The sequence below is a fragment of the Hemitrygon akajei genome, chromosome 10 (assembly GCF_048418815.1).
Source record: "Hemitrygon akajei chromosome 10, sHemAka1.3, whole genome shotgun sequence".
Classification (NCBI taxonomy): Eukaryota; Metazoa; Chordata; class Chondrichthyes; order Myliobatiformes; family Dasyatidae; genus Hemitrygon; species Hemitrygon akajei.
Window position 1 is genome coordinate 165626148 of NC_133133.1, and position 23138 is coordinate 165649285.

The window sequence follows — 23138 nt, forward strand, 5'->3', positions numbered from 1 at the left end:
GACGTCATCAACAGCGCCGAAACTACGGCGGCCGGAAGGAACCTCCGTCCCGGTTGCGCCGATAATTCCGCGTGGATGTCCAGAAAGTGGCCCCGACTCCAGATGCTCCTCAGTGGGATTATTCTGTCATTTCAGTGAGACAAGCCCGCTTGGGTTTGGGTCTTTCGGCTGTTGATTGTTGGAATCCGGGTCCGCAGGAGCCCCGAATCTTCACTCGCAATGCCTTTCTCCCGGGATGTGGCTTTGGACTTGGTGAAGAGCAAAATCAAACTTCTCACTGACTTCCTGGACATTTACATCAAAATAGCAAACGTGCACACAGTTGATTTTTATACCAAGGACATATGGAATGAGTTTGTGGCTGTGTCACCTGAAACCGTCATTTCGAGTCTCTTCTCTCAGCAGGGAGGAAGCACAAGTGGTAAGAACGTTTGGACTTGGAGTTACAGTTCCCAATAATGTTTGCCAAAGGAAGTTCTACAAGAAGCGGACTAAACATCTGGATCTTACAATGACACCATTGATAGGAAGGAGTAAACTTTCCTCCTGAGTAATAGTTGAATCATGCATTGAATAAGCAAGAAATAAATTAAAATGCCTGCATTTCTGTAGAACCCTTCATGACCTCAGGAGGCCACAAAAATTACAAATAATTACTTTGAAGTTTTACTAGTAATGTAGAATATACAACTGTTAATATATTTTTAAATGTTAAGGAGATGCTGGAAATAGCCAGCCGTTGAAGCAGCACATAAATAGGCATTAAGAAACTTTTCAAATTGTTGACTTGATGAGAGGTTATTGATTAAGTATGTTTCTCTTTTAGTTTTCCAGCATATTTTTTATACACAGTAGCTAATATGCTCAAAGTAAGGTTCCACAGACAGTAGTGAACCAATGGCATTTTATTGAGGAAAAAAAACGGCATCTTTCTTCCCTAATGACCATGGACAATGTTACTGTCTTCACCTACACCAACGAACAGAATAGGCAGTCATTTATGTGAGTGTTGCACCTTGTTCTACACAGCTTTGATACTGTGTGGTTTAAAATACAAGAACCATCAGAAACTGAATAATGTGGGGCAGAAAATGTGATCTGCTTAACCCTACAGTTTCAAATCAGTTAAACACTATCGATCACTAGCATTTTACCCCTGAACCTTCACATTCCTGAAAAGACAATAGCTGTCTGACTCTCTGACAAAAAAGATGAATTTGAACACTTTCACCATGGTGCTGAATTCAGTGTGGGGAAAAAAGGCAATAGCAACATTGTTGCATTGCAATACAGCACAGGAACAGGCCCTTTGGCCCACAATGTTGTGCCGAACAAGTTAAAAAGTGAATCAAAAAAATCCCTAAACCTATTCTCTCCTACCTACATAATGTCCATATCCCTCCATCTTCCTCATATTCATGTGCCTATCAAGTCAAGTCAAGTCAACTTTTATTGTCATTTCGACCACAACTGCTGCTACAGTGCATAGTAAAAATGAGACAATGTTTTTCAGGACCATGGTTTACATGACACAGTACAAAAAACTAGATTGAACTACATAATAAAAAAAACCTCTTAAAAACTCTAATGTATTTGCCTCTCCCACTATACAAGACAGACAGACAGACATACTTTATCGATCCCAAGGGAAATTGGGCAGCATATTCCAGGCATCTACCACTCTGAGTAAGAAGCTTACCCCTGACATCCCCCTTGAACCTACCCCCTCTCACTTTCAATGCATACATATTAACAAATGTATTAGACATTTGAAAACTTTTACCTTTCCCACCCATCAGGCTTCACGAGTCACCTTCAAACTTTTCCTCCTTCCCCTCCCCCCCCCCCACATTTTTATTCTGGCATCTTGTCCCCTTCCTTTGCTGTCTTGATGAAGGGTCGTGGCTGGAGACGTTGACTGTTTATTCATTTGTATAGATGCTGCCTGATCTGCTGAGTTCTTCCAATATTTTGTGTGTGTGTGTTGTCTTCAGATTTGCCTATTTTGTCATGCAATGATTGATAGCCTCTACTATGACATCACATTCCCAAATATTTCTACCTCCACTGCTTTTCCCCTCCCCCCACCTCACCTCCTATTAAAGAAGGAAGGTTTGTTGATTGGTGAGTTGATGTTAGCTGCTTAACCTTCCTGAATGGGGCACAGAATAGTGGAAATAGCTCCAAAAAAATCAGTTACATTGAAAATGCAAGCACTTTTGTCAAGTATAGATTTCAATGATGTTTTTAGATTGCCAAGAAAATCACTGTCAAATCAGAGAAATCGAACTTACGGTAATGATATGTGGCACTACACATTGTAACTGTATCAGCTATTTGCATAAGTCCGGAAAATATATTTGAGGTAATCTTTGAGGAGCGGCAGAAAATGTAAGAAAACATATTATAAGTGACATAAATAATCAAGGACATTGGCCTGGAGCCATTTTTCAGTATGGAACCAATGTAATTCTGTTACATATGAATATATATATATTATATAATATCACAGATGCATTGAAGCCTCTGAACAAATTCCAAGCTATAATAGGGGTTGCCCCTCTCCTTCGTGCCGTTTGGTTAAATATACTGTATATAGTTTTTGCAGAAAGCATGTATTTGTTTGAATCTTGGAGTACTTACTAATTGTTTTAGCAAACAGCACTTGAATCTTTCTCCATAACAGATTAAACTATCTGGTTGCTCCTTTTTTTGTTGCTATTTTGGGCAATTTTGATCACAGCGGCCTGCAGATAACGAATGATGCCGCACTAGATTGAACTCGAACTGAGCTAAGCTGAATACGCCTGGATTCTTTTGATTTTGTGTTTTACGTTCTGTGTTTTTCACTTTTCTTTACTGTTAGCGTGATTTGTTTGTTTTTGCACATGGGTGTTTGATGCTTTCCTTTGAATGGGCTCTGTGCTTTTCTCTGTTTTGTGGCTGTCTGTGGAAAGACAATTCTCAGGGTTGTAGACGGCACACATACTGTAATAATAAATAAACCATGAATCTTTGAAAGTAGTCAATTATAAACACTTGTTCTTTGAAAAATAGATTAGAATTTCTGTTCACACTCCAGTTTGTTTTTAATGTTTACCATCTATGTTTGCATTATAATCACTTTTTAAAAGTTAATTCCTTTCAAAGAGTGGAGCTGTGAATTCATAGAGTCGTTCAAAACAGAAACAGTTCCCTTTCACCCAGTAAATCTGTTCCATCCATTATGCCTATCTAGATTAATCAAACTTCCCATATTAATTCCATTCCTGTCTGTGCCTTGTGTATTCAAGAATATTTAATGCTGTTACTGTTCTTGCCTCTGCCACCTCATCTGGCAGCACATTCCTGATATCACCTACTTTTTGCCTAAAAAGTTTACTCATTAGAGCTCCTTTAAGCTGAAGCTCCCTAGCTTTAGACAACACTATCATGGGAATCCGGTTCCGGCTATCTTCCATCTGTATGACTCTCATAAGACCATAAGATATAGGAGCAGAAGTAGGCCATTCAGCCCATCAATTCTGCTCCACTATTTCATCATGACTGATCCAATTCTTCCAGTCACCCCCACTCCCCTGCCTTCTCCCCATACCCTTTGATGCCCAGGCTAATCAAGAACCTATCTGTCTCTGCCTTAAATGCACCCAATAACTTGGCCTCCACGGCCGCTCGTGGCAACAAATTCCACAGATTTTACCACACTCTAAATAAGGTAATTTCTCCACATCTCTGTTCTAAATGGACGTCCTTCAATCTTGAAGTCGTGCCCTCATGTCCTGGACTCCCTACCATGGGAAATAACTTTGCCAATCTAATCTGTTCAGGCCTTTTAACATTTGGAATGTTTCTATGAGGTTCCCCCTCATTCTCCTGAACTCCAGGGAATACAGCCCAAGAGCTGCCAGATGTTCCTCATACGGTAACCCTTTCATTCCTGGAATCATTCTCATGAACCTTCTCTGAACCCTCTCCAATGTCAGTATATCCTTTCTAAAATAAGGAGGCCTAATAGTTTTACATACCGTGCCATTTCACCTCATAGCCTCCTTTGCTCCAGTGTATCCAATCATTCCTTATAACACAAGCCTTCCAATCCATGCAACATCCTTATTAATCTCATTTGCACCTTGTCTAGCTTAATGACCTACCTGTAGTGTGGTGATTAGAACAGTATACAGTACAATACTCCTACTTCAGCCTCACCTATGTATGTACAGCTGTGATATGACATCATAACTTTTGTATACAATGCCTTGGCCAAATTTGGCAAACATTCCTAATATGCCTTCTTTGTTACCCTGTCCGCCAGTGTTGTCACTCTGAAGGAACTATGTACTTGTACCTCAAGGTCTCTCTGTTGAGCAACACTTCGCAGGACTCTTCACTGTGTCTCTCTTTCCCTGGTGTACCTTCCAAAAATGTTTTATTTTTCACAAGTTTCAGTTAAATTCTTTCTGCTATTCCCTTGCCCACTTCCACAGTTGATCTATATGCGACTGTAACCTTAGACAATCTTCTTCAGTGTCCACTCTACCACCAGTTTGGTGTCATTTGCAAACTTGCTAATTACAGTACTGTGCAGAAGTCTTAGGCACATACATTTAGCTTGGATTCCTAAGGCTATTGCACAGTACTCTATTGTCAACATGGAGTGGAGAGCAAGTTTGTACATTTGGCGGGAGCAATGGATGTTGGGAATGGTGAGGGTGGAGTGCTGCGAGAGGGGTGCGGGGCAGGTGGTAGAGAAGGAGTGCTGAGGTTGGGGGGGGTGGCATGGGTGCCAACACACCCAGCCCTGAGAGACCAGGCAAGGTCATTTGATAACACACCATTGTTTTATTGATCTGGTTCTTCCCACTCCCTCCCCTCTCCCTTCCTCTTTTCCCAATCATGATTCCCCTCTTCCTGTCCCCTGTCCCACTCTCAGTCCGCAATAGAGACCCATATCAGGTTTATCATCACTCACATATGTCATGAAATCTGTTTTTTTTGTGGCAGCAGTGCAATGCAATACATAAAATGACTACAGTACTGTGAAAATAGAACCCAAGCTATGTACAGTGTAAGAAAGTAGTATATGTCGCCTACATTCTCAGTCAAATCATTCAGATATAATGACAAACAGCAGAGGGCGCACCTTAGATCCTTGCAACACACACCACTGGTAAGCGGTCTCCAGTCTGGAAAACAACTCTCCTATCACTAATCAATTTTGTATCCAGTTGGCAAGCTCACCTTGAATGTCATACGTTCCGCCCTCTTAGACCAGCCTACCATTTGGTACTTTGTCAAAGGCCGCGCTAAACTCCATATAGACAGTGTCTGCCACCCTCCCCTCGCGAATCCCACACAGAAAACCTTGCTGATTCTCGCTTTGGAGAGTACATGCCTTTCCAAATGCAAACCAATCCTATCAGACTCCCTCCAGTAATTTCCCCACCACTTAACATCAAGCTCACCGGCCTGTAGTTCCCTAGCTCATCCTGGAAACTCATTCAATTGCCACTGCTTCTTGTTGTTTTCCACCATATTTACTAGCTTCCTTTTACTATTCACGAGGAAATTTGCAGATGCTGGAAATTCAAACAACACACACAAAATGCTGCTGTTCCACCAGCATTTCGTGTGTGTTGTTTTACTATTCATTTGTGTTTTGATTTTAGATCATTTGTAATCATCTTGAGAAATTAGTTGTTTGATTCATGCCCACTGTTTTTGTACTGTTGGCTCAAAGATTGCAATATGCAGTTAATTACTGACACTCAACACTGACTTCAGTGGGTAGCCTCCAACCTGATGGCATGACTATCAATTTCTCCTTCCGGTAAAAAAAAAGATCCCACCTCCCACCTCGCCCTTTGTCTATTCCCCACTCTGACCTTTGCCATCCTCTCACTTGCCTATCACCTCCCTCTGCATCCCCTCCTGCTTCCCGTACTCCCATGGACCACTGTCCTTTCCTAGCAAATTGCTTCTTCACCAGCACTGCACTTGCCCACCCATCTAACTTCACCTTCCAGCTCGCCTCCTAGCCCTCCCCCCATCATTTTATTTTGGCGTTTTCCCCCTTCCTCTTCAATCCTAAAGAAGGGTCTCTGCGTGAAGTGTCAACTGTTTATTTATTTATGTATGTAGATGCTGCTTGACCTGCTGAGTTCTCCAGTGTTTTGTGTGTGTTGCTTCAATGAAGCTGCCCACAAAGAACCTGTAAAAAGATCTGTGGCATGGATCTTACCTTTCAGAATGCTGTTTACTGGCAGGAATCAACTCCAATCCCTGTTTACTGGCAGGAATCAACTCCAATGGACCCCTGACCACTAAGCAACAGTAACCAAGCTGCTGCAAAGCAAGAAGTGAAAACAATGATTTGCAACAGGGAATGAAGTAAGACACACACATGAGATTATGATAGACACAGAAATATCCACCATTTTTAATAAACAAAAATTGATCCTTGATATTTTATGGCCAGAATCTTGAAGCATTTGTCAATGGATGATAATGCACACGTAAAAGGGCAGTAAAATTGTTAAAAAGCATTAAGTTAGATGTGATACACCATTAAAAGATCAGTTGCACTGTACCTCATGCAGCAAAGCTTAATTCTTTAAGGTATCACACACAAAATGCTGGAGGAACTCAGCAGGTCAGGTGGCATCGATGGAAATGAATAAACAGTCAGCGTTTCAGGCTGAGACCCTTTCAAGGGACTGAATCTCAATGCTGACGAAGGGTCTCAGCCTGAAACGCTGACTGTCTATTCATTTCCATAGAAGCTGCCTGACCTGCTGAGTTCCTCCAGCATTTTGTGTTTGTTGCTTTGGATTTCCAGCATCTGCAGACTCTAAGGTATGTTACAGCGAGAATAGTTGAAGAATACTATGTTTCAGAAACAGCATATAGTTTTCTGCAGACTGTGCTGGGGAAGTTCCCAGCAGGGTGCCCTGTCAAGAAGCAGGGGATCGCTGTCAGCAAAGTCAGGACTCCTGAGTCTTAGTGTGCAGATCTGGAAGTCGATTTGCAGTGCTGTAATGGTGAGTGCTGCTAACGTCAGCATTATTTATTGTCACAGATTCCAGTCCAGTGATTTAGAAGAGGCAATTCACTGAAACTGGTATAATGTTTCCTTTAATAATTCAACATGTTAATCTGAGAACTAAAATTACTTTTTGAATTTCACTGCATATTAAATTTCTATTGATCTTATTTTGTAACGTTGGATAGAGAAATAAATTCCATTTGCCGACTTTTATGTACCAGTAGTGTGTAACTAATAGGTTGAAATACACACTGGATTATTTTTTGTTCTCAATTAAGAATCTTTCCTTTAATTAAATTTTTTGAAAGCACGAATTTCATGACAGCTCTTTTTCTCCACGAGCGATAAAAAGTGGTGACTCAGGTTAATCATAAACACGAGGAAGTCTGCAGATTCTGGAAATCCAAAGTAACGCACACAAACCGCGGGAGGAGCTCAGCATGTCAGGCAGCCTCTGTGGAAGTTAACAGACAGTCAGTGTTTCGGGCCAGAATAAAAAGGTGGGGTGGGGGGAGGTGGAGGAGGACAGCTAGAAAGTGGTATGTGAAGTCAAGTGGGTGGGAAAGGTAAAGGGCTGGAGAGGAAGGAATTTGATAGGAGAGTGGACCGCAGGAGAAAGGGAAGGAGGAGGGGACCCAGGAGGAACTGATAGACAGGTGAGAAGAGGGAAATAGAAGAAGTGGGGATGGGGAGGGATTTTTTTTATTGGAAAGGGAAATCAATATTAATATCATCAGTTTGGAGGCTACCCAGATGGAATATAAGGCGTTGCTCTTTCACTCTGAGGGTGGCCTCATCTTGGCCCATTTCCTAGTCATAGAAACATAGCCTTGTAACATATAAGGTTTAAGTACTTAAATAGGTATTTTTTTTAATGAGATTATTGTTTTTGCACCAGCCATTCCCTGAGACCAGGGGTTCCCAACCTTCTTTATGCCATGGACCATACCATTAAGCAAGATTTCCATGGACCTCAGGTAGGGAACCCCTGCCTTAGACAGTAAGTTTCAGTCCTCACTCTGCTATCTTGTGGTTTTATTTTCTGCAAATGACCTTGAATCTGTATTCCCTGGTTATTTATATCTCTGCTGAGAGTCCTGTCACCCTGAACAGATTTCTCATGATTCTACGCATCTCGAGGAGGAGCATTAACATGAATGCTCTAAGGGACAATGGAAATTAAAGCCCATATTTTGTCTTTATTCCTGACCAGAAGGAAAAGATGACTCCGTATGGGACCAGTCCCAAAGACTTCACAATGTGGCTGCCTACAGGAGAATTACACGGGATCACTCTTTGTCAAACCTTGGAGTCTGCACACCTCTGGATGACCTGCGGCAAGAACTGTGGGGAGATAAACAAAAAGGTATTGTTTTCAGTGCAATATGTTGAGGATTACAATGAATATCCAGCACGTAAAGTTGGGAATTTATGTCACTTGGTCCATTTAGTACTTTTGCTTCATAGAAACCTCTTCCTGTTCTTCTACATCTCATCCCTTCAACATTATCATTTGTTTCTTTGTCTCATGTATTCACCCAGCTTAATTTAGACTTTGATATTCACTTTTGATTACTTCTTGTTAGAGTAAGTTCAATGTTCAAGCCACCTTTCAGAAAAAGAAAGTTCTCCGACATTCAGTGCAGCAGGAAAATCATGCATCTGTTCTCTATCCGCATTGTATTCTGTATTGTGCATTTATTATGGTCACTAGTCTCATGAAATCAAACCAAAAAAAAGCTGCCGCTGCTGATGACCCTACGGATTTGTTATGCTTGCTTGACGCGCCCTCGTTCCAGTAGTGATTGCTCCAAAAGTCAAGGATATGTATTTGATCCTTTATTAGCAATGAGCAAACATGCAATCTTGAAGCGACGAAATTTAAAAGAGTACCCAAGCGTAAGCTAAGTGTAACTGAGTGGTCAGCAGAAGATATGACATCTGCCGGTCCCTAGCTGCTACAAACCGTGATGAACAAAGCATGAAGAAGAAACTAATTCCCTTTGCTTTTTTATCATGTCCCCATTCATGTGACTAGTGACCATAATAAATACACAATACAGAATACAATGCGGATAGAGAACAGATGCATGGCTCCTACATTCAGTATTTGATTTAATAATGATCACCTCATTCTTGTCTGTTGTTTTGATTTCCACCACACGTGATAACATCATTTATGTTCTCATAATTTTAAACACAGCCATTAAATTAACCATCTATCACTACCCACCCACCAGCTTTCTAGTTATTTAATTAACGCTAAATAACTAGCATCGGTTAAAATAATTCTTTGTTCTGGACTTGTTGTTCAGATTTGTTTCCTGTATGAATCCCGGAAATCCATAGTTCTCACTCTCTTCGATATGTTCAGTGTGGTCATTTTTCAGATTTGAAACCGCTTGTATCTTTCTCAGAATGTCTGTTTATTTCAGTGTTGTTTATTTTGTAAAATCTGCTTTTTTGGTGTCTTTTAACATCATATTTATTGTTCTAGTCATCATTCTCCCATTTCACATAACAAATAGGTTTGTGCAGAGATGCCTTCTTTGAACCTAGAATGTTAAATTATATATTTTTCTGGGTTTATAGAATGATTTCATCTATCTGTCTTTTGAGAAAAAGAAGAGTGGAATATTAAATGGTATCATAGTGAAGAACCAGTACATAGCATAGTTTGGGAGATTCAAACCAAATATTTATAAAATGAAATATGCATGATACAAATATGGCACTTCAAATAGTAATAACTTCATTAATAAAACACCCTTCTTTTATGAGTGACCTTTCCCTTCACTCCTCCATTTCAAGAACATTAATATTTTAAACATGTCTGGTGAGAATATCTAGATGTAGAGATCAGGAGTTATAGTTGGAATGTTGATGTTTTGCAAGGGTAAAATAATTTGCATCCATTCAGAATTGATATAAAGTCAGTAACTGGGCCAGCTTTTACTTATATAATCTATCTTTTAGTCATGATTGGTTTTATGTGCTGCATGTGGACCAAGGGCACCTCATGGGAAAGACTTTTCTGAGAAGAGTCACTGAGAAAAGGAGATGAGGTGGTAAAGCAATGCCTTGCAGCCCCATTTAAATGTACTAATAGTAGGCTGTAGAATTTTTTCTGGGTCCACAGTTACAATGGTTCTATGATACAACTTAATATTAGAGAATGTATACAGTGTACAACCTGAAATTCGTGCTCTTTGCAGACATCCACAAAAGAGAAAAAGCTCCAAAGAAGGAATGACAGAAACATTAGAACCCCCGAAGACCCCCTCCCCCCTCCCAAACACGCAGCAAAAACATCGACCCTCCACCTTCCTCCACTTGCAGTAGCAAAAGCGCCAAACTCTCTCCCCCAACCATGCAAGCAATAGCAAAGCCCTCAAAGAGACCTTAATCTGGAGTCCATCAAAAACTACAGTCCATGCCAACACCTTGGTATCTCAGACAGGCTTTTCTTCACTAGCAAGTGAGAGAGAGGTTGCTTGTGCAACAACTAGAGCGGGAGACCAGCTGTTTTGTTGAGGAGGGAGGGAGGGAGGGAGAGAGAGAGAGAGATGCCTATTTTCTTAAGAGACATTGATTAGTCTGCTCAAGGCATATAACAGCTACACAAAAAATGTGTGGGGAAAAAAAATCCCATGTACACCTGGATATCACATTTAGAGTTTCCCAACTAACATAAGAAACTGGTTTTCATATTTAGGAAACCAACCCAAGTGTTGTTTCAAGAAATGCTTTGGATGACTAACTTTCACCTAAAGCTTTATGTTGCCTGCCCAGAACAGGCACAACAAGTCACAGTGCACACTTTGGCGCCCTACTTTCTATCTTTCTGGAAGATGAAATTGCTCTGTTTTTCTATGAGGTTATGTTTGACATTGATTGTATTTCTTTTTGTAATATTGCTGCTTGTTTTTCTAAGAAAGCATTAGTGTTGAATGTCAGCCCTACATGTATAAACATCAGACACTTTCTCAGCGTATTTGTAAAGGAAAAGAGATCTCAAACTATTTTTTATTTTCTTCTTAGAAATGTTTCTGAAAACCAGCACATTTATGAACACAAAGAAGTCCCATGAGGTAGAGGTGATGTCTGAAATCGTTGCATGTTTTGCCAAATATTGCAATATCAAACAGGTGAGGGAGAAACTTCCATGATTTATTTGAAAAATCCAAATAGTATAGTAGCACAATTCCAAGTCTGTTTAAAACACTAATATTCTGTAGTGCAGTTACAAACTTAAATCCTTTTAATTCAGGGTATGTTTTTCATGCCAAGAAAATGCTAGCCCTAATTCCTGGATTTATTCACTTTCATGGAGGATATTTCCATATGTGGAACATGAGATGGTGTGAAAATAGTGCTGGTGGAATGCCAATACTTTCATCTTACGTAGAAATTAATCTGTCATGCATTTTGACAAAGGCAGATTCAGTTTCTTCAATATTGTACCGCCTCCTTTCTACCTTGTAGGGACTTTTTTTCACAGAATCGCAAAAAGATTGTTGGATATTGGTACCATATTCTATTCAAGTAACAATCCAACGTCGTCATATTCCATTTTACTTTATACAGACTGGTTCTGTCATTGCCTCCATTTAATGTGTTCAGTTCATTTGCAAGGTGAGCTCACCAGAGGTGACACCATAGTGACAACTACCCAGAACTTTCAATTCTGACCAGAGCTATCATGTAGCATTGCATACCATGATAGCGCTAGGTGAAATGGGGTAAGGAATGCTCCTGCAGATAGCCACCTAAAATTCGTGCACGCCTCGTGAATCCATATTGAGCACCATTTGGAAGAAGCACCGAGGAGAGCAATGGGATAGAATAAACTCTGCTGCGCACCTCAGCGCCCATCATAAAGAGTGGCTTAGTAGCTCCAACACTGATACAACTGGCCAACTCATGAAGGCTCTAGATACCAGCCAGGGTCTGCAGTGTTATGAGAGAGCAACTTACTTAACTACATAATCACCATTCTACATTTTGGACATGCATCAGTCCAGGACAGTGTAATACTGGTAGGAATTAAGTAATTCTTGTAGAGATGATCTCAACTTTATTTTTAAATTAATCATTAAAAGTCCTGACTAATTGGATCTCCATCTGGTACGGGAGCAGCTGAGCATCAGACTGGAAATCTCTACGAAGGACTGTGAGGAAAGTTGAGAGGATCATAGGGGTCTCCCTACCATCCATCGAGGATGTTTATCAGGACCACTGCGTACGCAGGGCCCTTAGTATTATTAAGCATCCATCTAGCATCCTCTTTAACTTTCGTCCATCAAGCAGGAAACTCTGATGCATCAAAACAAGAATGGTTAGGATGGGAGACAGTTTCTTCCCTCAGGCCATTACGTTTCTGATCTCCCTGCCGCATCGCATTTGAAGTGTCACAGTGTCACCGGTTAAGCTATCTTGTACTTTACAATATTTAATTTATGCACTTTACTTTGTTTATTTATGCATAATTCATCTGTAGATTTTATCCTTGCCTAAACTATTGTGTGTTCTATGTGTGTTACGTGTACCACTGTGCTTTACACCCTGGTCCGGCGAAACGTCGTCTCATTTGACGGTGTGCATGTATATAGTTAAATGACAATAAACTTGACTTGATTTGATTAAAGAATCTAGGCAGCACAGCAAAAACTAAGCTGTAACTGAGCACAATCAACAGACAATTACATCAAAGGGTGATATGAACATAAGTGAAATGTTTTATTCCGAATGGCCTTCGAGAAGATAAGAGTGAGCCATTCCTTTGAACTACTGCTGTCCTTCTGTTGGTAGAACTCCCACCATTGGTAAATACTTGTTTTAGATAAATACCAGCCAATCATACTGGATAATGAAACATGAAGTACAAAATTTAGTGAAAGTGAAGAAATTGGGTAGTATAAACTAGAATTGTCTCATTGGGAGTGCTGTCTGTGTGGCAATTAATTTTATTATATAACCAGTGTTTGGCATAAACTAAATTTTAATTTAAAAAAATCCAAGGATATCTAGTGGAAATGCCAGTGAAGTCTTAAGTGTTTCATTTCAATCTTTAGTTAAGGCACACCTCTAATCAGGCAATATTGAATATCATTCTAACAGTGGGTGGGAAAATTAAAAGAAGTTTCATTCCACACTGCAGCATTAAGCACCATATTATGCTTTGAAAATAAATCATTACCAAAATAACCTGTAAGTCTAAATTAGCTTTGAAATATATATTAAAGTTTAAAGTTTACAGAATTAAATATGATGTACAAGTGTAATTTTAAAAAATCAGCCACAATTAAGTTGGTTTATCATGGCTCCTTTGCTTCCATGTTGGATATTTTGCAGAGCTCTCGATTTCCAGATGTGACTTCATCAATGATATGACTATTTGCCCATATGCAGGGTGTAACATCTATTTAAGTAGATGATGTCTCTAATTTCATTTGACAGAAAGTCTTACAAGTTTGGCTGCAGCACCATTCATAATATTATTTTGTGTCCCCAAAGGAACTATAAGTGTACTGAGAAGCATATGGGGATTAAAGTTTGACGTAGTTGTCTAAAGTATATGTCAAGCTTTCTATAAAAATACTGCTAACATACTTGAAGTGTTTTTTTAAATCTCTACCCGATTTTTGAAATGATTCAGCACGTGGGTAGACAAAAATGAGTAAGTTTCTACACAGTTTTCTTACGTATAGCTTTAAAGTGACGGTTGATAAACGGTGTGTTTTCTAATCTCTATCATATGCTAAACTATTTATTTTGCATGGATAATGCCTCTTAAAGTAGCAGGGAGGAGCATTCGGTAAGAGCACAACAAACATCCATATAATAGTTCATTATATGTCATGTCGTATGATGTGGGTGATCATGGTCGTTCCATGACCCAAGATTGTTCTCGGAAAAGTTTTCTACATAAGTGGTTTGCCAATGCCTTCTTCTGGGCAGTGTCTTTACAAGAACCAGCCATCATCAATACCCTTCAGAAACTTATGGTCGCATAACCAGGACGTATCATTTGCAGCAGCTGCTCATACGACCATCCACACCTGCTCCCATGGATTCACATGACCCTGATCGGGCAGTGGGGGAGATGTTGGTGCTAAGCAGGTGCTGCACCTTGTCCAAGGGTGACCTGCAAGCTAGCAGAGGGAAGGAGCTCCTTACACTTCCTTTGCTACAGATGTACCTCTTTCCCGCCACACTCGTATAGATAGATAGGTAGATAGATAGATACTTTATTCATCCCCATGGGGAAATTCAACTTTTTTCCAATGTCCCATACACTTGTTGTAGCAAAACTAATTACATACAATACTTAACTCAGTAAAAAATATGATATGCATCTAAATCACTATCTCAAAAAGCATTAATAATAGCTTTTAAAAAGTTCTTAAGTCCTGGCGGTAGAATTGTAAAGCCTAATGGCATTGGGGAGTATTGACCTCTTCATCCTGTCTGAGGAGCATTGCATCGATAGTAACCTGTCGCTGAAACTGCTTCTCTGTCTCTGGATGGTGCTTTGTAGAGGATGTTCAGAGTTATCCATAATTGACCGTAGCCTACTCAGCGCCCTTCGCTCAGCTACCGATGTTAAACCCTCCAGTACTTTGCCCACGACAGAGCCCGCCTTCCTTACCAGCTTATTAAGACGTGAGGCGTCCCTCTTCTTAATACTTCCTCCCCAACACGCCACCACAAAGAAGAGGGCGCTCTCCACAACTGACCTATAGAACATCTTCAGCATCTCACTACAGACATTGAATGACGCCAACCTTCTTAGGAAGTACAGTCGACTCTGTGCCTTCCTGCACAAGGCATCTGTGTTGGCAGTCCAGTCTAGCTTCTCGTCTAACTGTACTCCCAGATACTTGTAGGTCTTAACCTGCTCCACACATTTTCCATTAATGATCACTGGCTCCATATGAGGCCTAGATCTCCTAAAGTCAGTGGCAATTTTTAATCTTTTACCAAAGATAATGTATATCGCCTACCTATGTCACCCTCTAGTGCCACTTTTGCGTAGCTACTTGATGATTCTGCTCAGTTACCATTTAATTTAACCAATCTTTGAGTTGTTCCTGGTATGTCAGTCTCTCCAGTCAATATTTCTTTACTTTGTATTTGTTGTATCAGCATCTTCCATTATTTGCACTTTCCACAAAGCCCACTTTCTTTCATCCCCCAATCAATGTTATTCATCAAGCTTCAGTAGAAACAGATGATATTCCTGTTTGGTGTTTTATTTGCTGTTCAGTGCTGTGGTACGTCCTGTAGGTACGAAGGATGCTATATTTAAGGAAGAAGGGAGGAGGATTTCACAGTGGGTGTGGTATATTTGGATTTTTGGAAGGTGGTTGATAATTCCTGTACAGGAGGTTGATCCATGAATTTGGAGAACATAGAAATGGGGGAAATATACTGATAGGGATATCACCTCCCCTTGGTGCCCTTCCTGCTTCCCTTTCTCCCATAGTCCACTCCTCTCCTATCAGCTTCTTTCATCTCCAGCCCTTTGTCTTTTCCACCTGTCAGTACCCAGTTTCTTACTTCATCCCTGCTCCTCCACCCACCTGAACTTCTAGTTTGTCCTCCTTCCCCTCCCCCATCTTGCCACTTATTTTCCAGACCTGATGAAGAGTCTCAGCCTGAAACATTGACGTTTATTTATTTCCACAGATGCTGCCTGACCAGCCGAGCTCCTCCAGCATTTTGTGTGTTGCATTGGGTATTCAGGATATGGTATCTATTCCCCTTGAGTACTCCAGTTTTCTCCTAAGTGCCAAAGCTGTGCTGAATGGGAGATTAATTGGTTGCTGTAAATTATTGCTAGTATGGGTAGTTGTCAGGAGAAATGGGGAAGGAGGGGAGTTGGTTGGAATGTGAGGGCAGAAATGGGATTAATAATCGTAGATAGGTACTTGGCAGTTGATGTGGACATGGTGCCTCTAAGGTTTGTTTTTCTGTAGGATTCTGGATATGAATGAATGAATGAAATTAATTTATTTTGGTCAGTACAAACATAACAAAAAGCATCATTTACAATGATGATTTCATAACGATGATTTCATGGGACAAAATTACAACTAAAAACATAGATATTCTTTAAAACAGACCGAAAGGGTGTAGGCTGAAGCTACAGCTCATTACGCCTACCCCTCTTACTTATACAACAACATATTTGGCGCCAATCATCACATCGAAAACAAAAAATTTCATAATCTTTTAACACAAAATCCAATGAGTCCTGACGAAGGGTCTCGGCCCGAAAAGTCGACAGCGCTTCTCCCTGTAGATGCTGCCTGGCCTGCTGTGTTCCACCAGCATTTTGTGTGCGTTGCTTGAATTTCCAGCATCTGCAGATTTCCTCGTGTTTGCCATCCAATTCCAAATGTCATTTATTTACATTACTCCCATTCATTTTAAATCATGTATTTTATATTTGTTCATTAAATAATTTTTAAATATTTTTTAAAAATTTAGAGGTGTAGTGCATGTTTTAAATTCTTACTACAACAGTTCCATAAATTCAACCCTCTGACTGAAATACAATGATTTTTTTACATTTGTTCTTATCCTTTGTTTTTGAAATATACATATTCCTCTCAAATCATGTTGACTTTCTCTCATGTGAGATCCTACAGGGAAAGACCTTTGGCTATGCTTTCTCAATTAAGCTGACTTCTAGCTTTCTGACCTTATGTGGTCAGCAGTGTCTAACCCAAGCTATCTTTCTCAAGTTTTTTGTTTGCTGCAATATAAAATATATCGCTGTACTCACAAGGCAGTGATTTAATGCTTTTTTCCACTTCACTGAGAAGTTGGTATCTTGGGCACTGTGATTGCCAGAGTTACTGGCTTTCCATGACTGCAGGAAATCAAGAAGTTGAAGAGCAGTCCAAAGGGGTCAAGGCCTCGATCAACATTTATATCTTCCGTGTGTGTTTATCAGAGGATCTATCGCTCGCCACTGAAAATATCTCTCAGTATGCACTTGCTCAGGATAAAGGAGCATTTCTCATAAGGGCCAAAGTAATTACATGAATCTTCTCAAAGAGTCGTAGAGAGCACAGAAACAACCCTTCAGCTCACTGAGTCTGCACTGACCATCAATCACCTTTTGACACTAACCCTACATAAATCCAGTTTCTTTCTATTTTGCCTGCATTCTCATCCCTCCCTCAGATTCTACCATTCACCTACACACTAAAGGCAACTTATTCTGCCAGTCCCACATCTTTGGAATGTGGGTGTAGACTGGAGTACCAAGAGGTAGCCCATGCACTCACCGTGAGAACATGCAAACTCCCCACAGACAGTACCCTAGGTCAGGTTTGTACCTGGGTCTCTGGCACTGTTTGGCTGCGGATCTACTCACTGTGCTGCCCGTTAACAAAAATAGTTTCCACTCCCCAACTTTAATCAATGATCTAATTAATTCTGTTGTTGATGTTGTCAGACACTTTCAATGAGCAATGCTGGCCCAGGAGATGGACCCTCTAACTATTGCATATATTAAATTTCCCTTGGAGCAACTGCACTGTGCACAGGTAGACTCTGATAACTAAGAAATATATATTGCTAGTAACATATTGTCAAAGAGCTACACACTCTAGCTTGTGACAAAGACCAGATTTTTAACACAGAAACATCTGAAATGTGTCATGTAGCGGCATTCTGTGCCGCGACGGCAGCTGTTACTGGGTCTGTTTGATGGGATTGTCACCGAACCCTTGTGAAGAATTGTATTTGGACTTCTGGGTGAAGGTCATGATCTCTTGGCTCTGCATAACCTGTAATCAAATCTGATTTAAGCTGATATTACAGTATGAGGTTCAGATTCCTTAAGAGGATCAACTAACTCAACACAGAGTTTCAGTATAATTCCCTTTTGTTTCAGTAGCTCAAGTATAGTCCTACTTTTGTGTAGTTATCAACATATTATACATACAAGTAGACAAAATCTAAATTTCCACATCCCAGATTCCTTCTCCTGTTTCTTCACTCTTTTGCTTTCTCGTACACCCTAAGCAGTTTTTTTTCCCTTTTTCCCAGGGTTGAAATGTCTGATACCAGAAGGCATGTAGTTAAGGTGAGAGGGGGAGATTTTTAAAAGAGATATGAGGGGCGAGTTTGTTACACAGAGAGTGGTGCTTAGGACGTGCTGCCTCAGGTGGGGATAGAGGCAGATAAATTGGGAACTTTTAAGAGATGTTTAGGTAAAATATGAGGGAAATGGAAGAGTATGGGCATTGCGTAGGCAGAATGGATTAGTTTAGTTGGCCATCTGATTACTAGTTTTAAGCACAAGAACTTCTGCAGGTGCTGTGTCTAAAGCAACACTCACAAAATGATGGAGGAACTCAGCGGGTCAGACCGCTGGTCTATGGAAATGAGAAACTGTCAATGTTTTGGGCCGAGACCCTTCTTCAGTACTGAAGTGGAAAGGGGAAGACACCAGAGTAAAAAGATGGGAGGAGGGGGAAGGAGGATTCCTAATTTAATTGGTTTGGCATAACATTGTGGGGCAAAGGGCCTATCTCTGTGTTCTACTGTTCTATGTTCTTCATTTTTCTAGTGCAGAGGTTCCCAACCTGAGGTCCTCACACCCTTCGGTTAATGGTAAGGCTCCATGGAATCAAAAAAAAGTTGGGAACCCCTGATCTAGTGTGTTCCTCTCTGTCAGTGCAATACAACTGCATGACAGCAATATCCTGTTCTTGCAGTAAATGCTGTCTCAGGTGTAGGTGATGGGCTAACTCGCTCCATATGCGGATGGTGTTTATCAGCTCTTGTATCATTTTCCCATCATTGTTGGAGCTTATCTAGATGTGTATGTAAATCTGCATGTGGTTATTTTAATTGTTTGGGAGGTTGGGTCCCAGAGCCAGGAAGGCAGGTGGTGTTATCATGTGACTTACCTGCCTGAGTCATTGATAAATTAGTTTACTGTTGTCACATATACAGTGAAACACTTGTTTTGCATGCCATTCATACAGATCAATTCATTATAATGGTGCATTGAGCTAGTACAAGGGAAAACAAAACAGAGTGCAGAATCCCAAGTGTTACAGTTACAGAGAAAATTGGTTTTGCTGGTTGCATTAATGAGACAGTGAGAAGTGTAGACAGTAGAATATTCTATTGCCATCGCAAGGAAATATCCCCTTAGTTATTATTAGACAAAAGAATCTTTGGTAGGGTTGATGCTGAAGGGTTTTGCACTTTCTAAAGAGTTGGAAAAAACATTTTGATCAAGCGAGGCCTTTTCAAAATGGTGGTTGAACAGTCTTTGTGGGGGCAGTTTTCACTGATGCACTAACTGGAAACTTCCTTAACAAGCCTTCTGTGAGGGCATGAAGTTGGACTTATCCATGCTCCTTGTCTTCTGAAATCAGCCAGCAGAACTGACAGCATCTAGCCATCTCATTTGCTTCTGCACCAGCTTTATCATGAAGTCATCTCAATTGCACTACTCATCCCCTGAGGTAGTATGGAGGCAGCAACTCACTCTCCTACCAAGGTTTCTCCCTTCTCTCTTTCTTCATTAATTCATTGAGATACAGTGCATTGTCCAACTTCCCGGCCCTTCAAGCTGTGCAGTAGGCAATCCCCTGATTTAACCCGAACCTAATCACGGGGCAATTTACAATGGCCAATTAACTTACTAACGTACGTCTCTCCACTGTGGGAGGAAACCAGAGCACCTGAAGGAAACACATGCAGTCACGGGGAGAACGTGCAAACTCCTTACAGGCAATGGTGGGAATTGAACTTGGGTCGCCTATACTGTAAAGCGTTGCGCTAACCACCGTACTACTGTGCCGACCCCATAGAGAGCCTAGGCATCGTATTCTCTATACTGCATACCAGTGTGCAGCTTTGAAATGACTGTCATAACTCTCGTCCCTCACAGTGAATATCTCAGGGATGATGCTGTAGCACATCAGGCACACTGACACAATTTGGTCCCTATTATAATAATCAATGCCATCTCCAGCTTTTCTTCTATTCCGCCATCACCCCATGCCCCTTCTGAGGTATGCCTTGATGTTCTGGCATGAAGCTCCTCACGTGCCACCCAAACAAAACTGAAGACAGTTGCACTGCCCTAGTCATTCCCTGAGACATCTTCGTGGTGATGTACCAGCATGCATTTAATGAGTGATTTTACTGTCAGTCAATTTGTGGGGATGCAGCAATCATAATGAAACATTGATGATGACTGCATCTGCTAGATTTAGTTTTGTGCTTGTGGGGTGGTTTGTGCTCTGTCCTGCAATGCCTCAGAGATGGATTATCACTTCCGGCAGGTGAGGTGCTGAATACAATAAGGTCCCATTCCCAAGCAGGTGGTTTCTCTTCTATTTTACGCTGTTTTAACATTTTTTTTTTAAACCATGAAAAGAGGTTTTTATGTGATGGGATATATATGTTCTCTGTTGGAAGCATTGAGAGAACAGAATGACAATGCGGGTGAGGTTGGGGTCAATGAAGGAGCTGTGATGGATGTCTATGTGCTCTGAGTGGGTGCATATGTATGTCAGCTTGTGTGTGTGTCTGTGTATATGTTCTCTACTGAGGTTGGGTGGGACTACAACTAGAGATCATGGGTTAAAGATGAAAAGTGAAACTTTTAAGGATAACATGAGAGGAAACTTCTTCACTCAGAGGGTCGTGAGAGTGTGGAATGAGCTGTCAGTGCAAGTGGTGCATGCAAGCTCGATTTCAACGTTTCAGAGAAGTTTGGATAATTTGGATGGTTGGTGTATGGAGGGCTATGGTCCTGGTGCAGGTCAATGGGAGTAGGTGGTTTAAATGGTTCAGCACAGCACAGACAGGCCTCTCCGCTGTACTTTTCTATGACTCTATATCAAAAAAGTGGTATCCTTAGTGGTGTGTAGCTCATCTCTATTTATCTTGATTTTTTTTACAACATTGCTAATTGTTTATGGACCTCATTCCTGGAAGATAACATTTAAGCCATCAGCCACCTCTCTCAATAATCAATTTCCTCTTTACAGATTAATTTTGGCTGTAGTAGGTGGCAAAACTAGTAAATGGGAAATAGTTAGCATTTAAAGAAATAGTACATGATTTACAGCAAATATATATTCCTTTTGCATACAAGGAAATGAAAGGTGAAGTGGTCAAACGTGAAATTAAATCTAAGGAAAAGACTTAAAAGTTGTTGAAATAAAAAACTGAGCCTGAAAACTGGGGATATTTTAGATTTCACACAAAATGGCTAAAATATTGATGAAGAAAGGGAAAAGAGAATATTGTAACCGAGGGCATTTAGAAGAATAGGCTATAAGATCTTCTATGAGTTGCCAAAAAGAGAAACATAAAACTAGTGAGGGAAAATGTTGATCTGTCACAGAATGTAAATGGATTATTTATATCGAGGAATTAGTAAGCGGCAAAGCCAAATTCTATGAATGGCACTTCCAGTTTAACAACTTCTAATGAAAGTAGATAGACTAAGGGGCAACTTTTTCATCCATAGGTGGTTCCATATATGAAAGGAGCTGCCAGAGGAAATGGTCGAGGAAGTGACATTAACAACATTTAAAGGGCAGTTGGACAGGAAAAGTTTACAGAGTTATGGGGCAATTGGGACTAGCTTAGGAAGGAATTTTGAGTTGGCCCAGACCATTTGGGCCGCAGGGTCTGACTTCGTGTTGTGACCTGAATGAGAATGATGGAATCTGTAATGAAGGGCATGATAAGAAAGCATGGCAGTGCCTCTCCTTCCTTAGGACTTGCAGAGATTTGGCATGACATCTGAAACTATGCCAAACTTCTACAGATATGAGGTGAAGAGTATGTTGACTGGCTGCATCACAGCCTGATATGGAAACACCAATGCCCTTGATTGGAAAATCCTACAAAAAGTAGTGGATTTAGCCCAGTCCATCACGGGTAAAGCCCTCCAAACCATTGAACACATCTCCATGAAACATTGTCATAGGAAAGCAGTATCCATCATCAGAGACCCCCCCCCCCCCTCCCCGCCCCACCCAGGCCATACTTTCTTCTCGCTGCTGCCTTCAGGTACAAGGTACAAGAGCCCCAGAACTTGCACCATTAGGTTCAAAAACAGATGCTACCTTTTAACCATCAAGATCTTGAATAAAAGGGGATAACTACACTCAACTTCATTTGCCCCATCATTGAAATGTTCCCACAACCAATGATCTCACTAAGAACTCTCTCTCATTATCTCATGTTCTCATTATTTATTGCTATTTATTTATATTTGCATTTGCACAGTTTGCTGTCTCCTGCATTCTGGCGGATCCTGTTAAAGTGACTATTCTATACCGAGTATGCCTATAAAAAAATAAAACTCGGGATTGTATATGGTGATTTATATGTATTTTGATAATAAAATTTACTTTGAACTTTGACAGCAGAAAACCTGGAAAAGAATAATAGGATTAAACAGAGGCAAAGTGGGTTTATGAAAGGGTAACAAACACAAAGCGCTGAAGGAACTCAGCAGGCCAGGCAGCATTTATGGAAAAAAGTACAGTCAGTGTTTCAGACTGAGACCATTCAGCAGTCCTGTTTTGTGTGTGTTGCTTACATTCCCAGCATCTGCAGATTTTCCCTTGTTTATGAAAGGTCAATCATATTTAATCACTCCATTGGATTTCTTTGCGGATGTGACAAGTGAACATATCTGAAAGAAACCGTGGGTATGGTATATTTAGATTTTCAGAAGATGTTCAAGAATATCACACACAAGAGAATGTTCAAAAAAGTTTGAGCATGTGAAACTGGGGTTAATGTTCATGCACATATTGAGAATTGCTCAACGGGCAGAAAGCGAGGAGCAGGAATAAATGCTTCATTCTCAGATTGACTGGCCGTGACTAGTGCAATTGGTGCTGAGGCCGCAGATATCAGTCATTTGGAAGTTTGTTGATGATACAAAATTTGTGATTGACTAGAAAGGAGGATGTAAAGAGGCCTCAAGGGGACATAGACTAGGTAAGCAAGTGGGTGGAAACCTAGCAGATGGAGTATTTGTGGAAGTCTTCTACCTTAGTATAGAAAAGCAGAGTTTTTTTAAATA

At 40.6% G+C, this 23138-nt stretch overlaps 1 protein-coding gene across 3 annotated transcripts in view; it reads left to right on the forward strand.

The window, feature by feature from the left end:
- The first annotated feature begins 11 nt into the window (after positions 1–11).
- mettl25 (methyltransferase like 25) overlaps positions 12–23138 on the forward strand; it is a 90983-nt gene continuing 67856 nt past the window's right edge. For all 3 annotated transcript variants that reach the window (XR_012100638.1, XM_073059625.1, XM_073059626.1), the window contains exons 1-3: positions 12–421; positions 8256–8408; positions 11084–11190. Coding sequence is in view for 2 of the 3 variants with exons in the window: in XM_073059625.1 (XP_072915726.1) it covers positions 220–421; positions 8256–8408; positions 11084–11190 (462 nt within the window). In the remaining variant the exon portion in view is untranslated. The remainder of the gene's footprint in view (positions 422–8255; positions 8409–11083; positions 11191–23138) is intronic.